General features: G+C 41.0%; 1 protein-coding gene across 2 annotated transcripts in view; it reads right to left on the bottom strand.

Moving 5' to 3' along the window:
- LOC125009064 (adhesion G-protein coupled receptor D2) overlaps positions 1-17,029 on the bottom strand; it is an 80,673-nt gene extending 63,644 nt beyond the window's left edge. The window contains exons 1-20 of one of the 2 annotated variants that reach the window (XM_047586607.1): positions 16,544-17,029; positions 16,413-16,449; positions 15,887-15,911; positions 14,748-14,972; positions 13,800-14,441; positions 11,663-11,842; positions 11,453-11,526; positions 10,859-11,149; positions 10,626-10,737; positions 10,251-10,397; positions 9,952-10,054; positions 9,380-9,491; positions 8,829-8,884; positions 8,503-8,623; positions 7,959-8,062; positions 7,233-7,335; positions 6,131-6,284; positions 5,781-5,914; positions 5,405-5,520; positions 3,926-4,046 (exon numbers count right to left, since the gene is read on the bottom strand). In XM_047586607.1, the coding sequence (XP_047442563.1) occupies positions 3,926-4,046; positions 5,405-5,520; positions 5,781-5,914; positions 6,131-6,284; positions 7,233-7,335; positions 7,959-8,062; positions 8,503-8,623; positions 8,829-8,884; positions 9,380-9,491; positions 9,952-10,054; positions 10,251-10,397; positions 10,626-10,737; positions 10,859-11,149; positions 11,453-11,526; positions 11,663-11,842; positions 13,800-14,441; positions 14,748-14,972; positions 15,887-15,911; positions 16,413-16,448 (2,856 nt within the window). In that variant the 5' untranslated portion in view covers position 16,449; positions 16,544-17,029. The remainder of the gene's footprint in view (positions 1-3,925; positions 4,047-5,404; positions 5,521-5,780; positions 5,915-6,130; positions 6,285-7,232; positions 7,336-7,958; positions 8,063-8,502; positions 8,624-8,828; positions 8,885-9,379; positions 9,492-9,951; positions 10,055-10,250; positions 10,398-10,625; positions 10,738-10,858; positions 11,150-11,452; positions 11,527-11,662; positions 11,843-13,799; positions 14,442-14,747; positions 14,973-15,886; positions 15,912-16,412; positions 16,450-16,543) is intronic. The other variant, XM_047586608.1, reaches the window with a different exon arrangement.
- Between the last annotated feature and the right edge of the window lie 141 nt (positions 17,030-17,170).

The raw sequence follows: 17,170 nt of genomic DNA, 5'->3' as shown, positions 1-17,170 counted from the left end.
CAACTTGCAGAGGACAATCATTACCCTAACATTTTCTTTCCAACTCCCTAACTTCCTTCACCTCTCCACTTTGTTTTCTCCCTCTCCCTCCTGCCTCTCCCGCCCCCACCCCCCCTCTCACCGTCTCCCTGTGCAGCTCTAAGTTATTGATAGTTTAAAGTTATGGGCTAATAATAAGATGGACACTGCATGGCCAGGAGCCTATTATACCCAGGTAATGGATAGTGCAGGGGGTTTGAATGACATTGCCCAGAGATTGGATGACAGAGGATGGAGCAATTTATGGGCTACCCAAAGAGCCCCCGTCCCCCTTTTACCCACACACACACACACACACATACACACACTGCACTCTATGCTATTTATCACCAGCTTGATAAGGAAGCAGATGAGGCATGTCTGTATTTATGGTGAAGATGTTCATAAAAATAACTGGCTCCGAGTAGGAAGTTAGAATTGACTAAGGGGAACAGTATATCGACTAAAAACTCTGTGGGTATCTCATTGAAGCAGAACAAGGCAAACTACTTAGATATAATTATATGTATTAGCTATTCTTGGCTATTCTTTACACACTCCGGGCAGTTTTTTTTTTTTGTATTTCAAACCCGTGAACGTTCACCTAAATGTCGTTTTACCTTAATGAGGTGTTGCGTGACCGTGAGCAGACTAGTAAGGAAAAAAACGCTCCCCCGTCTTCCCGTCTTGTCACGAAACATCTTGAATAACTTCCACACATCGGTGACGTAGCGCAGCAAGCGAAGCGTAATAAGGATGCAGACGAGCTCCGCGCGCTACTTTCACTCGAAGTGAGCATCATCTGGCGTTCACAAGAACACAAGCGAGAATCAAAAGCTCTCACTGCAGAGGTCAGCGCAGCAGGCGTACGCCTTCGCGCAAGGTCTGCTGTACGTTTGCTCATAATGGCCCGCTCAGGTGTGCATTGAGAAAAATAACGGCAACAGTGGAGATACTTCAGAGTCTGTTGTCAGGATGGAGGAGGAAGAAGAGGAGCGAGGAGGGCACGGGGGAGAGCAATGAAAAAGGCTTGTCAACATTATCTGTTTTATTGATTTAACAGTAAAGGCTTGCCGCTTAAGCTTTATGTTGCTTTGGCTGGGCCCATTGAAAATACAACAGCTGCAAATAAAAAACGATTTCCTAAAAGAAACCTGAGTGTTCTTATTTATTTATTTTTATTTTTATCTCTTCACTACCACGAGCTCGGGGTTTTGCATGCATCACTGTTAATGCTTCACACAATTCATCATCTTTATGAGCGCTCGCTACGGCGCAGATATGTTGGGCCGCGCTCCCCCGGAGGGATCGATGGCAGTGGAGAGACTGTCTTTTATACAGTGGTAGTGATCGATTGTAATGCAGGGCGTAATAAACAGATTAAGTGGACATTAAGGAAAAGAAGAAAGTGGCCATTGTTCCAATAAGACTATGACACGAGAGCCAGACTAACAGCCCTGTGAGGATGTACTTCAGTGGTTCAGTCTGTAGCATTTTAGTAGCATCTGGCTTAGAAAATACAAAAATGTTAATCTGCTGGTGTTGCTTAGGCAAAAAGTCATGAAGACGCATCCTCCGTGAGCCATGAATATCTCCACAAAATGTTCTAATTCTTCCATACTTGAATGAATAAAAATAGTGTAATTGTGTTACCTACTACAGCAAAAAATCTGCATAAAACTGTTACGTTCATTTAGCATACTGTCTGATAGATCTTTTCATAAGTCCTCAGCAGCACATGGATGTATTTATTTTTTTAATATTTTATTTTTTTTGCAAAAGCAGAAAAAGAGTATCTTGTAATTACAAGGTAAAGAAAAATGTGCCACCTACAGAAACGTCACGGCTGCACAGAATCAAAGAGCTTGGGTCACGCTGTTTTGCACTTTGAATGGAGACACGGCCACAGCAGAGAAATAAGCACTTTACAGGAATTTCTCCCATAACGCAGAATCTTGAGGATTTCTGCTTAAAGAGTCACAGTGAAAGCAGCAGGGTCAACAGAGCAGCTTACAGCCTGTTAAGTTCCTGCTCTGCCCTGAACTGCTGAGGCGTTTAAAAGATACGCAATGAAGCTAAAATGAGAGGTGAAGTAGCGCCCGGTAGACACCGTGGGACCTAATTTTGGAAAGATACAGTAGAGTACGACAGCAACAGCGCGAGACTGACTTTACGTTACTGTCTGTCTCAACGTTTGGCAGCAAGTTTTGATGACAAGACTTTTGTATTTGTGATCTATTAATTACATATTTTCACAGTTTTAAACTTAAACGGTTCTACTACAAGATGCAACTTGTTATTATTGTCAGTATTGTCTTTTTAAATTTAGAAAAATCATACGTGTAATCCATGGCCCATTTCCAAAAATGATTTATCCCTCCCCATGGACTACCAGTTCAGCTAAAGTTAGCCGGAAATGTCTTGGTTAAGTTTTTTTTTTCCTCCTTTTGCATAATTTATGGCCAAATGGTAGAATAAGCAGTCCCCACCCCATAAGAGTTCAATGAGAAAGTTGCATAATTCTTAATATGTAGCGACGAGTGGCAGCGATAATTATTATTATAGTCTGGTTTCAATATGTGAGGACGGAAATTAGATTAATACACGGCCACACTATCGTCTGTCAGCAGTTAAACTATAACCGAGGAAACACTGCAATTGACCAAGACAGAAAGAAAGAAAGGTTGAGAGCTGAACGGACAGAGGCAGACGGAATGAAACAGAGTAGAAATCCATATTATGTATTAACATGTGGAGCAGCGCAGTCATATAACAAGAGCCCAGAAAAACCCTCCGTATTAATTACTGTGAACGTGGAAAAAAAAAAAAAATCTAATTAGATATGAGGGCGAAACAGAACCTATTTATGGCAACCAAGGGGCCTAACTTAATGATCAGACTGCAGCTAAAACCTCTATTGATTTTCTCGTTAAATATACAGCTCAATTAAAGATACGGCTGATTAAAAGACGACTACAATTCGCCTGCTGCAGTGAGAATTACATGATTTCATCCATGACTGATGCAGAGCTACACAATTGTGATGTGAAAAGCAATATTTCATACTGTACGTTTTAACCATTTCTATTTTTGAGTTGTGATGCCCACACACACACATATATATACACACGCATCTCATAATTCAAACATTATGTACTCTATAAAAAGTATTTCCCCCTCAAAGTTCATGTCAAAATGAACTGCTGAATCTCAACACTAAAAGCTTATAAAGAGCTGTGATGAGCTGCAAACAACAATAATGCTGACCTCTGAATAAATAAAACAGAGAAATAATCAGACAAACAAAATAAATCCACTTTCCTTGTTAAAATGAAGCACCTGCTTAACACAAGCCAGACTGAGGCTCCTTTTTTCCTGCCTTTCTGCCTCAGCCTTGTCACTGACAAATAAAAACCTTGACAGGCTGTGCACCCTCGCCATGCGAGAAGGGCAGAATTACAATGTATAATGGAAAACCTTTCTGTTCCTCATTGATGACAAAAAAAAAGCTACGTTTAAAGTATATAAACTTTTTCCTTACAAGTTTTAGCTGTGTTTTTTTTATTTTTTGTGCATATGGACGGCAGAGAATGTGTAGGTGCCAGATCTCAGACATCCACTCAGTCTTTTGGACTCTATATCACAACACCGTTAAATACATTATATATAATGATATATATATTGATGTTGTATTGAATTACTAGTGTTAGATTTACATTTGCACCACATTTGTGCAATGACCCATATGCTTTTGTTTGTTGTTTGTTTTTTCTCTATTATTTCCTGAATATCTCAAAATAATTTTTCCAACATACAGTTCTTTTGTTTTGGTTTCAATGTGAATATCGTTTAGGCTTTAAGACTCGTGTGTGTGTGTGTGTGTGTGTGTGTGTGTGTGTGTGTGTACCTGAAAGGAGTTGAGGAGGATGAAGATGTAGGCCATGACAATGGAGAAAGGTACCAAAATGCCACACAGCCACGTCAGTCCAAGGATGGGCAGCAACACCAACACTGCTTTCACTGCAGCCCTGTGCTCACACACACACACGGAAAATAAATCACATCTCAAAAAATGTGGATGCTGGAAAAAAGACACACACACAACATAAAGACTCTTGCAGACTGAGCTAAAACTCCCAGCACACCCAATAAAAAAAATGATAGGGAATGAAAGTATTTCCTATTAGTTGCCCTTTTCTCCGACATCATCTCGATTCCGTGTTTCTCAAATTTTCAATCCCTTTCGGACAAAACTGAGCAGCCCTGGCAGGTTACTTGTTCCATATACAACACTGTGCGGCTACGACGGTTCACAGAGTGACAACTTCCCACCTTAAATCCGCCTTAATTGTGTTTAGAGTGAAATTAGCTTCCCGCTCAGGTGACCGCCAAACCGCAACAGCTGTACGTGTGTGTGTGTGTGTAACATGGCAAGAGACGAGCACTAGTTCATTCAGCGGAGGAATGTGTTTAAGTTTCCGAGACGGCTGCCACCCAGGGATGCCGCAGGGTTCAAGGCCTGCTTTGAATAGCTTCATAGAGCACCTACTGTGAGCCCCAGTTGACTGAGGTGGCGAAAAAACATATCCGCTGACAAGATGCTCACTGGTAGGATCACATAGAGGTTTACCGGAGGGGAAATGTACTGGGTCGCACACACTCATTCTGACGAGGTGGTGCCAAAGAACATGGCAGAGACAGAAATGATAAGGCGTGAGTGGACATCAAGATGCAACAGTCGCAACGGAAGCAGTGTTTTAACAATAGTGAACTTTACAGAGAGTCTAGCGTATCTGATGAATAATTGCATGCACAATATGCATGGAATGAATAAAAGGAGTGAATAAATGCATATGAGCTGCAGAAGTTACACATCATTATCTGCTTAACTGAATACCCTCCGTTGCTAAAACTAATTAAAATATATTGTCCAGCGTTGCACCATTCAAAGAGAAATGTTTCATGCAAATATTCATGCTAATTTTAGACATCTGCTGCTAAGAGATACTATTTTTTACATTAATAAAACACATCCTCAACACATTCTCCCCTGAAATGTTGTCATATTTTATTAATATTAATATTGGAATTGATAATAATTACAGCAACTGTCACTGATGGTAATAATTTAAAAGAAATTTGCAAGAAGAGATTTAAATTTGTCAACACTAAAGGACGCCAAAACTTTCCAGACACATCACAGTATCTCAACATGAAAATGACCAATTCAATCCAAAATACAATGTAGCCCTGTGTTATTTGATGGACAAAGCTTGCGAATGGAGTGTAAAACCTCCAGTAATGGCAGCACGTGTGCTCCAAGGCCTGTTCCCCCAGTGAATTTATCTTAAAAAGAGGACAAATGGCGCCTCCTTGTGGCTCGTACCTGATTTGATCGTAGGCTTGCTCCAGGGGACTGGCGCCCATGGCCAACATGATGGACCTTCTCTTGGCCGTGGAGATGGTGATGACAACCACCCTCGCCAGCACCATGATATTCACCTGGAAAATAAAAACCGGAGGAAACGAGGCGGAGATGAGAACAAGAGGATGCACGAAAGAGAAGAGGAAGGAAAGAATTAATGCATCAGTGACAGGAGACTGTGAAGAAAGGAAAGTGCTAAAATAGAAAAACAGTTACTAAATAACTGCCGTGCAAAAACTGTTACGCAACATTAATGGGACGCCTTATACCATTTATTGATAGCATAAACTTTCACAGTCAAGATTTTATGGTAGGATTTATGGTTTAAATTACTGACCATGATGATGAAGATGACCGGCCCAACAAAGCCCCAGATAACACCATTCTGGACGCTGAGCCAACAGTAGCCGTCGGCTGCGTATTTGCCTGAGGCCGACGCTAGTGTGATGGTGACGATCAGCACTGGCAGACCTGGGTGGAGAGAGGCAAAAAAACATAAGAAAATGCAACGGAATAAGAGGAATAAAAGAAAGAAGAAATATCAAACATAATTTAATACTTAAAAAATGTTCATTTGGCAATTTATAGGTTTGAATACGTGACATTTGCTAACATTAGGCATTAATGTTAATACAGCAAATCCCTTAACAGCCAGGGTGCACGTGTGAAGAGAACACTTTGTCGTACCCCAGCCGATGAGATAGTAACACTTCATGTGTTGGTCTTCACTTAGATTGACTGCGACCACTTTGCTCCAGAGCAGCAGACCCTCCACCAGCATCCAGGTAAACGCTGCCATGAAGAACAGATGAAGCAGCGCCGCCACAAGCGTACACGCCACCTTCAGACGCACGAGCACAAAACCGACACAGGCATGAGGACAGATGCACAGATCACGCTCCACCTTAAAAGATGAAGCTTCTGAGTAACGTGCAGTAATGGTAAAGCACAGAATAAGCCATCTGTAGCCATCCGCGTTTTAAAAAGGAATACATCAGCTTTATGAGCAGAACTACAAGAATTTAAAGAGAGTTAACGTGAGGCATTTCATAAATGATACTAATTACTCATGTCTGGAAACAAGATGTTAGACGTTAAACGACACGTTTGTGACGATTGTTTAAACATAACTGAGGATTTTGAGCGACTAACATAACATTTGCACTACTAACAGTCTTTAATTCACTAATCACTGCATGTGTCTTTTATAAACTAAAGATTAAGGTGGAAATATACTAGTGAAACACACTAAAATTATACGCAGTATAAATAAAGAATACTTAAGCCGCGAAGAACAAATTGGTCGGTTCAAACCGTGTGTGAATAAAAGCTTATTAAGTACTGAAAAATCACTCCCTTATGGTCAGTCAGCCTTTTCGTACATGTGAAACCATTTGATGTAATTCCAACAAGCGCCCACCTGCCCCCAGGGGTAAAGCCCATCTGACGTGACCTGGGGTCAAAGGACCAGAGGTCAAACCAACTACAATTCACTGAGTGACCACTGAGAGATTGAACCATGTGTTCTGGCTGAGGGTGACAGTAACTGAGGTCAATTATGTCACATCCAACGCAAAAAGCATTTGTTCTGCTGTGGTTTCGAAACCTCATTTATCTTAACAGCAGCTGTTTTAAAGTGAAAACAAAGACCTATATAAGAAAAATGCTTATGCCATCTGCAACTGTAAATGTTTCACACATAGTTTGATTAAATTCAACACACCAGTGGCCAGATTATAACAAGGATGCACAGTAAATAAGACCTGATGTGTTAATTGTCTGCCTGTACCTTATTGTGAATGGCTGAGCCGCTGCAGAGCAGCATCACCTGGGCGCAGATCAGAGCAATGAGCAGGTTCTTATGGATGGATGTCCTGTCCGATTTGGGGATGCTGCGGGTACAAGAGAGCATTAGAAATAAGGCAGAAATGTCAAGTTACATTTTAAAGGAAATTAAAAAAAGATGGATGAGGAACGAATAATGAGAAAGCCTATTGTCTGCATCAACAGCCTAAGTACACGATTGCATGTACATCATACGCCGGTGTGTATGGAATGCATGGCCGCCCTCGCTGTTTTTAGGACAGTCATAAATTGTCGAGGCGGCTCTTCTCCAGCCGACTGTGATCCCTCAATGATTGTAATTTTAATTAGCGGCTGCTGAATGCCGCCATAAACCTTCAGAGTGGACTCACGTGAAGACACCAGTAATTACTGGATTAGCGCTAGTCAATACTCATAGGAGCCTTGGGAACCGAGCACTAGCGACTACACTGGCGGTGAGTTATCCCGGTGTTTCTCACAGTGGAATAGTGGCTTTCTCATGACGCGTCACGGTCCAAATAAGTGGCCACGGCTCATATCAGAACACTTAAGATGGAAACAGTAGTTTCTTACTTCTGCATCACAGCTAAATATATTACGGAGAAGGAGGTGAGGCCGGGCTGTGACAAACAGAAAGCAGGGGAATACGTTCACAGTATATGTAAGCAGAACAGAAAAATCAGCTACTCACTCCAGCACTGTAAACAGCATCAAGGTCACCAGCAGCGCGCACAGAGATGTGCCGGAGCCAATGAATGTCAGCCTGGTCAAAATGCGCTCCTGCTCAGGACTCCACTGAGACAGAGGGGAAAGGTTGGGAGAAAATGAGTGGACAATGTTGTCAGAGTGGCCTAGAGATTCACACAGCAGCCAGGAAAATTCACAGTTGTGATCCACTTAATGCTTCTCAAAAACAGCGAATTACAAACTTGTACTTAACTTATACTAAGTTCATTCGTGTCAGATATATGACAAAAATGTTCAGTTTTACAATGAAAATCAAGACACCACTGACGGGTTTACTCTGTGTCAATTTTTATGTACTACCTCTTTGTTCTGTAGCCTTGTAGTCACACTGGGACTGACCCCTGCTGGTTGATATACTGTACTGCAAATCCTATTTAACTTGGCTTCCAACATATTACAACATGAATCACTGTGCACAATTCCTCTCAAGCAACCCAACCTCTTGTGTGCGTTTTAATTGACTTGCATGACAACAAACCTCAAGTTACCTTAGACTCCAGGTAATTCATCAGCACTGCAAAGTTGGTGGTGTGGTTACAGAAACAGGACGTCACACTAGAGCCCTTGAACATCACTGTGCAGCCATCACTGGACCAGCCGCTGGTTTCCCTACACAGCACAATATACAAACACAGATACATATACATATCCACTCACTGACTCTTTATGATCTCTACATACATAACAGCATAGAAAAAGGGTAATATGTTTTCGAAATGAATGTCACAAGACAAAAGGAGTATCTCTTCGTCATTTATCTGGCTACCAGTAATCCAGTAAGCGTTTAAGAGATTGTGGTGTTGGTCAATCTTACCTCAGGCTGAAATTCCAAAAGGCACAAACAGGAAAAACTCCTTGTAAATACTCCAGCTATAAAGAGAAACACACATGTTCCTTCTTTATCTACAACAATGATCCTTCGCATGCCAGTAAATAGCCCCCATTGTCAGTACAATGCCTAACGTGACCATGGTGAATGCTATACCAAACCATTTCTTCCCCGTTTGTTCAACATATTCAAAATTAGAATTGACAATTAACTTTCCACCTCACAGACTTTGATTCACTTCAGCTGCGAGTGGTCAGAATGTTTTGGCTCATTGTATTCTCTCCCTTGCCTCAGACTCTAAACAGATAAATTGCAATGAACCACATCACCGAATTACATCAATTACTAGCATGTGGCGCATGCAAACAAATGGGAAATTTCTTTTTTAATGACATGCTGCAAGTTTATAAAACTCAGCTAGTTTTCCCACAAATGTTACCTTTGAATCCATCTCCGTTTGTGAATATTACAGACCTGATTTAACATCCCTAACTCCTCACCCACCACCTCCCAGTCCCCCTCAGCCAGATCCTTACCACGTTTGAGGAGGACAGGGTGTACTGGACGGCCACTGGGATGGTTTGGCGCTTGATGGTGTCACGCACGGTGGCTGATATGACGGCAGAAGCCAGCTGACCTGGGTGGGTCCTGGGAAAGCAAACAATGGTTATCAGTTAGTTCAGTCAAACAAAGGTCGTAAATACATATTTTAATATAAACTAATTCATCGACGGAACCAAAAGTGGAACCGCACATTATCTGGGCTGAAGCCGGAGAAAACAGCACAATTTGTACAAAATTTGACACTATAGAGAGTAAAAGTAAAAAAATAGTTTCAGTATTTAGTACAGTATTGTTTTTACTCTGATCCGAGCATTTGTGCATTTTATTTTAACTAAGAAATTAGTGTCAAGTCCGGTTCCTTCTGATTAGATGCTTCCAAGAGTGGATTTCATGAACAGCTTGGCTATAATAAAACATCTCAAAGTTTTATAAAATTACGTCAAAATCTATTTAAATTAGGTCATTTTGAGGTGTGCACAAAATGTGTTCCTGTGAGTTGACAACATTTCAGAAGAGCAGAAGATACAAGGTGAACGTAAACAACCTTTTCACTTCCTCTTGTTGACTCGGCGCAGGTTCCTTCGCTCCAGACACTATCTCACTGAGATGGCTGTAGTGTGTGTGAATAAACATCACTTCTTCGTATCCTGATTAGAGAAAACGAAGACGCGGAGCATCTTAATTTGTATTCACAATCACATAATGCCGCATATAATATGCTTCTACGCAGCATTAATACAACTTAATATCTGAGTGTGAGGTTGTTCTGCTGGGCTTGCCTCTATAACAGGTGCATTTTCAAGTCTGTGTGTGTGTGTGTGTGTGTGTGTGTGGGCTTCTTACCAAGAGAGTGTATCCTCTGGAGCTCAGTGTCAGGGATAAGCAACTCATCAAGAGTACTGCTGCTGGGCTTGTGAGGGCTGACTGCAGATGGCTTGAAGACTTGATTACAGCCCTCTCGAGACAGTTTCTGCCACTTCATGTGCACATCTGACAGAGGAAACAGCCGGGGCAATGAACGCTCATTAATGACGACGGCAACCATAAGTAGAGATACAAAATGAGCTTTTTTTGTTATTTAAGTCACAAAGCCAAGAGCTAGCAGATGTTTGGATAATGTTCATTTATCAATGTCATATACTTGAAGACCAGTGAAAAGCAGGAAGTGAATAGGAGGAGAAGTCTAATATTTTATAAATGTTGTAGAATCCATACTACCTATGTTCTTGGTAGAAAGAGAGAAGCCCCTCTCTTCGGCAGACAGCATGTCTGCAAGCGCTACAGAGAGATTATCGATGCTCTTCACAATAGTAAATGGTCCAACGCTGACCTGCACACAAAGGTGGAAACCAAATCGACTCAGAGAGAGTTTCCATAGTCTACTTGCAAGTAATTATAAGAATACAATTCATTTTTTATGTTTAAAAAGCGACGCGGTTCCCAATTTTTACCTCATCCGCCGTCAGACTCATCCACTGCGTAGCCGTGTGCGGCTCCAGAATCAGACTCGCAACGTTTAAGTAGTCAGTAGCAATGGACACGATCAACTCTGTTGCATTAGCTCCTGCGGCCGGAGCGCTGGCTTGCGCGATAGTGTCGGTCATCTGGGAGAGGTAGAGGACATCGCTGGAGCTCAGGAGGTGAAAGCCACCGGCCTCGATCGAATGCAAGACCTCCTGGATGACCTGCTGCAGCAGAATCAGGTTTCTGTCCCAGGAGTTGGCACTCAGCTTCTCCATCACCTGAGGGAGAAGACTTTATTATTTTATTTGGCAGTGCGATCGCAGTTAAGTGCTGCCGATTCACTAACGCCCTGTCTGCACACATCAAACTCGCTGTTAGTGCCATTTGCCACCCAGATTTGAATGAAAAAAAAGCCCCTGGAAACTTTTACTCACTACGCACAGTCTAATTTAAGCTCCAAAACAATATAATTATCATGAAATCCTTTCATCTTTGTATCCTGTCAGTTTACACACTTTGAAAAAGAGTAGTACTTATTGGTTTACTGTATGACTTAAGTGATGATGTGCAGCCTGACTCACAGGTTTAAACAGATGATCCTTGTTTAGTCTGTTGAAGAACAGAGACTCTGGTAAATTGAAACCAGTCAGCACGTCTGCAGAGACAGGGACAAATACGATTCAGTCTATTACAGCAGGTAATTATTCCATAACAGTTGCACATGATAGCATGACGCTGGTAGGGTAATGTTACGTTTTCATGATCACAACAAGATGAAAATGAAGCGGTACCTTTTGTGAATTGACAGACAGCCCCTCTGAGCGAGCTGCACTCGACTAGGCTACAATTCCCCGTGACAGGATCGACAGTGTCACATTGCTCCACTTCAGAAACAGGGCTGTGGAAAATCTTGACGGAATACGGTTCATTCTCCGAAGAATTCCCAACCACGATGGAATGCAACACCAAATCTGATCGACGTGAAGAAGGAAAAGGAGAATGGTATTTATGATTTTTGAGAAAATTTAAAAAAAAAAAGATCCAGACACAAAATCACGACCAGATGACAGTTTTTTGTTTTTTTTTGTTTTTTTTTTCTTGAGCATGGGCAGGCCTTAGGAAACAGAATAAGTTGCCAGTGGCTTCTAAAAAAGACCCAGATAAGCATTTTTAGATGTTTCTATTCTGTCCCTGTGTTTAGTGCGTGATTAAGTGTGCCGACGGGATCAAAGAAACACTGAGGTCAATTTAAAAATAAGAAGTAAACGGTTTAGTTTAGGCCAATAACAGAATAAATTTTACGGAACAAGAAAACTCATCATCATTAGGTTTGCAGCATAAGACACTGAAGTATTGTTTCTTCCTGTTCACTAGGTTGCTAATTCAGTATACGTGCTTTTTTAATATATATATGTATAGAGGACTTCTGAAAAGTTCAGAACATGTCTTATAAATGGGCCGATTTCAAGTCACGGACAGAAGGATGTGGGTGTTGGGGGGTTTGCTACAGATGTGAAGACTGGCTGTTACAAGTACAGTACATATCAAAGAAGATGAAGGGATTAATTGTGCCTGACAGGATGGAAGGCGCTGCCTTGTTTTATTTATTTGGTTTGTTTTTTAGGTCCTGTAACTGAAAGATGGACCGTAACATTCAGGCTTTCAACAGCAACACACCCAGATTCTGTATGTAAGTTAATGTTTAAAAGACTGCCAAAAAAAAAAAAAAAAAAAAAAAACTGAAGGAATGCAAATGTACTGTTCCTTCAGCATGTTCAGTTCCAGGTTTTCTCGATGTTCATTGCTCACTGGGGACCATGATGTCAGAAGAAGAAAAGTCTGTTTTGAAGGGTGGGACTCGGAGTGATGTGAGTCACAAAACATTTACAAGTAACATTAGGAGAGTTGCTATTCGCCAACTATAACTTGGGTCACCATCTCCCCTCATTACGGAAAGGAGAGGGCAACAGAGAAAGAGATTTCCTCTGTGTTTAATGCTGCAAAGGAAAAGTGCCATAATTGGCCATTCCATCCTTTCTGAGAAAAGAAAAAAAAAATAGGGATATCCTGATTAAACTTTAAGACTGATCCCCAGCTGAGTCATTTAACAAAGTATCTGCCCTGATTTTCGAACAGATGTTATTACTTTACACAGTAACTCAAGACAGTACGGACCAAATCCATCACTGCATTTACGTGGCGGCTGCTGTTTTCTATTAAAACCAGTAATGTATTGATGTAATGTTGTGTGTACGTAATGTTTTTTTTTTTTCTTTTCATCATTATTACTATTGTTGGTGATTTTTAAACAGTGGGGAACTCGAGCTCCTGATTTGAACATTAGAAAAACGTGGACCAGATAAGAGAGAAAAAGATAAAAAATTACCAGAATTTTGGCTTGTTTTGTCACTTTTAAATTATCATCTATGTTTCTGTCTCTGTACTCACTCAACTGCATCTCTATCACTTACTACTAACCTCAACTGCTGCTTCATTTAAGTTGGTTGACCAAAGTGTCACTAGCAGTCAAAGACCTGCAGCCAACATCTATGTCATCGTGACCTTTGAACCTATACCGGTTGTTTATTTTGGGTGTAGATGAAGATGACACAAGACTATTGAACGTATGCCGCAAGATGGGTGTTTACAGGATTAGGCCAGCTCTAGATCTTGGCACGTTGTGACTAAACGTGTAGTCAAAGATGACTTTCAAATGGTCTCCATGTGATTGTTTTTCAGCATAGCAACACCAGCCTGCTCGAGTGCCAAATGAGCTAGATGGTAAACACGGAGAAAATGTAATGCTCAACGATACTACGGGACATTTTTGAGTCTCGGCTGTCTTTTACGGTGTAGAATATTCCCTGTATCCTGTATCTGGCAACCCTTCAGCTTCTTTCCTTGTCTTGTGGTTGCATCCTAATGTACCTAGACACGGGCTGTCTCTCCAGTCCTGCGAAAGGGAGGTCTCAATTTCCATGCCTGGTCTACTCCACTTGAACACCAGCCCAGAGGAAACGGGTGAGCAATCTTTTTCCATGGTTAATATTTCGCTGCTGTTCAGTACCCGATCCCAAATGTGTAGTTCTGTGATGCTCCCCGAGAAGGACTCATCAGTCTTAAATGAGCCGCCAAAGGTGTCCTGCTCTTGGCCAATAATAAAAAGGCCCTCCGGGCCAATGCTGTCAGTGCTGTTCAGGCCATCACCACTTGAGACCATACGACCATGAGAAAATATTTCCCAGTGGCCACCGTTGTGGCTCCAGGAAACGCACACAGAATGCCAGGAGTCATCATGGCTGAATGCCTCATGGTAAGGTCCATGACTTCCATGGACCAACAGAGCCAGCCGCACGTGTTTGCCCTGCAACTGGTTTGCACGGAGCTGGAACTCATTTATATACGACTTGATGGAATAAGAGAAGATTGTGGAAATTCCAGAGAAGTTCAGATCAAAACGGAGGAGGGCACAAACAGTCACAGAGTCCATTGATGGAAACTTGTGGAGCAGACGGGCATGCTTTCTGTTCGAACGCCCGCTGAAATCCAGGACGAGGATGTCGGAGGAACCTTTGTTTTCACCGCACACAAGAGAGAAGAAAGAGGCTATGAAGGGAAGATCCTGGCAGATATTTTGGAAAAGGCGAGCGCTAATTACAAAATTCCACTTTGGAGTCCTATTTTTTTTATGTACACAACTAGGAAACATATATTCACAGTGGCAAAAAAAAAAAAAAAAAAAATATTGTGTGATAGCATTTTTCCTATTTTTTTTTTTTTTTGTTGAGTGGGTGAGAAGGGGGAAAAACCTATAAAACTACCATTTTAAAAAAGTGATGCTAATAAAAGGTGTAACAAAGAGCAATCTTAACCTACTTGTCGTGTGTGTTACAACTTTCTTGGCAATCCACACAGGCTGAGAGACGTTCAAGGATGTCAAAAAGCTGGTTAGCTTTTGGTTCTCTGTTGGGTTGGAGACAACAGCTAAGGACCCAGAGTATTGGTTGCACCATTCGTCGGCACTATTCCACTGCAGGGGACCGGGCACATACTTATAGTAGGGCTCATCATATGTCTGAGTTCTGGTTCTCAGTGTAAAGGCTGTAGAAACAAAAAGAGAGAGAGAGACAGAGAAATGAAACTGCGCAAACTCAGACTGAAACTGCTGACTGTGGTTTGATTTTTAAAAGGACATTTGAATTCTACTGGGTTCATATCCGGGAAAAGTCAGACCTCAATTCAGATCTCAGAATCAGCCAACAGCCGAACGATGTCGTGAATTTTCCATAGCTCCACTCAGGGATTTTATGTCCATATTGAAAACGTGTGTGAAACAGATGAATGGAAGTGCGCTTTTTGAGTGCTTACAGTACAACCAGCCAAACGGTGACGTAAACATGAAAAAAGAAAAAAAAAAAAAAAGCCTGTTGGCAGACTCACTGTCAAGCAACCCTGTATGACCGACCCAAAGTTTTTTTTTTCTCATGGCTTTCACAAGTACTTATGAATTTTCCTGGTAATCTTTATGTAATAAAGTTGTAAACCAAGACTGACGTAGCATGAATTTGCCTTCGCTACTTCAGTCTTGGTTTTTAAGACATTTGGGGAAAAGTTTCTGTGTTCCTCTGTATATTTTGGACATGCATTTGGAGTGTGTTGGTGTCTGTTTTAGTGTGCTACAGATAAGTGTATTAAACTTAAAATTCAGTCTTCAGCTTATCAATAGTTATGGTATTAGCATTGCAATAATTTTAGCTTAATGTAACTAGCAAGACGCTAGATAAAACTTTATAAAAACTATAACTATAAAGGTAGCTTTCGCTCGCAATAATGAAATAAAAAGATTTTAGTAATGAACAATTGTGATTTTAGCAAGCCAAAAAATTATGGGATCCTAGCTAGCAATACATTAGCTGGTACAGTTTTATCAATATAATATAATATAATATAATATATAGTTTTGGTGTTTTAGGGCACAGTAAATGGTGTTTAATTGAACATATGAAGTGGCTCACCTGCTATACAGCTCTGGAAACAAACCTGAAACACAAACATAAGTTTAGCTCAGTGATTTAGGCAGGAAATGACCAAAAAAAAAAACAAAAAAAACAAAAAAAAACGTTACTCACTAATAAAATAATGCATACATCTACTCCATAGGCGACCTGATTAATTAAGATAAGAAACACCTGGATTTCCTCCATTACAGGACCTTATTGAACGCCTCCCCAACCACGTATTTTTAAATACAACATTCACCTAAACTATAGATAATGCGATTATTCCAAACGAAGCTAGCAAGAAACATTTTATTATGAACTCGTATGAAATCGAGCTGTATTCATCTTGTGTACAGATATGGCACAAACGAGACAGAAAACGCGTTACAAGGGTATAATTATCCCGCCATTATCGAAGACCACTATCGACTAACAAGTTTACTATCACTTGGCTTATAATGTGTGTTCTAAAACAATATCCTTAAGTTGACAAACATGGGTTTTCCATAAGTCAATGAAAGAAGATAACTTGGGCACTTACAAGCAGGCCAAGTAGGGGGAACAACGACCAGTGCATCCTGAAAGAAAATATACTTTATTAGGTGGGAATATAACGCGACATAATCATCGAAGTGCCGTTTCTTCCTCGGAGTAAAAAAGATATAGTTTTACCTGAATAGTTACTGGTCCTTTTTTGCGCGTCCTCTCATTCCAACCGCGTCGTGTCTGTGAACGCAGCATTCAACCACTCCTTAGAGCGAAGGGTTTCAAAATGTGCCAAGTGTAAGAATCAGTTAAGTTTGTTTTCTTCTCGGAGCTACTCTGTCAGACTCTTACTAATGTACAATAGTAACCCTGTTACTGTCAGACCCTCGAGAGCATAAAGGGAGGATGCAGAGGAGTCTGCACAGAGGAGGAGGAGGAGGAGGAGTGGGTGTAACTTGCAGCCAGTAAAGCAGATGGTTGCAAAAGTAAGGTTCAGGGACCAACACGGGCCACCGAGTGGATTTCAGGAGGTCAAGCCAAACTTTGGATTTCTGTTATTCTGTCACAGTAACGTTTCATATTTTCATTTTTGACTGCATTACACACCTGTAGGTCACAACTGATTTTTTTTTAATTTATTTATTTTTTTAAATGGATGACACATGTTTAGGGGGAGTGCATGGTTTATTGAAAAGTATCCTTCAATATGAAAAAATCCAGTCCTTGTATACTGGTAAAACAAGCTACATGACATAACAAACTTTTTTCTTTTTTTTTAACCAAGAGACATAAAGAACAAAAAGGACATAAAAC

The sequence above is a fragment of the Mugil cephalus genome, chromosome 6 (assembly GCF_022458985.1).
Source record: "Mugil cephalus isolate CIBA_MC_2020 chromosome 6, CIBA_Mcephalus_1.1, whole genome shotgun sequence".
NCBI classification, from domain to species: Eukaryota; Metazoa; Chordata; class Actinopteri; order Mugiliformes; family Mugilidae; genus Mugil; species Mugil cephalus.
The sequence above is the reverse complement of the archived record's forward strand: the minus strand, read 5'-3'. Positions and strand labels throughout refer to the sequence as shown.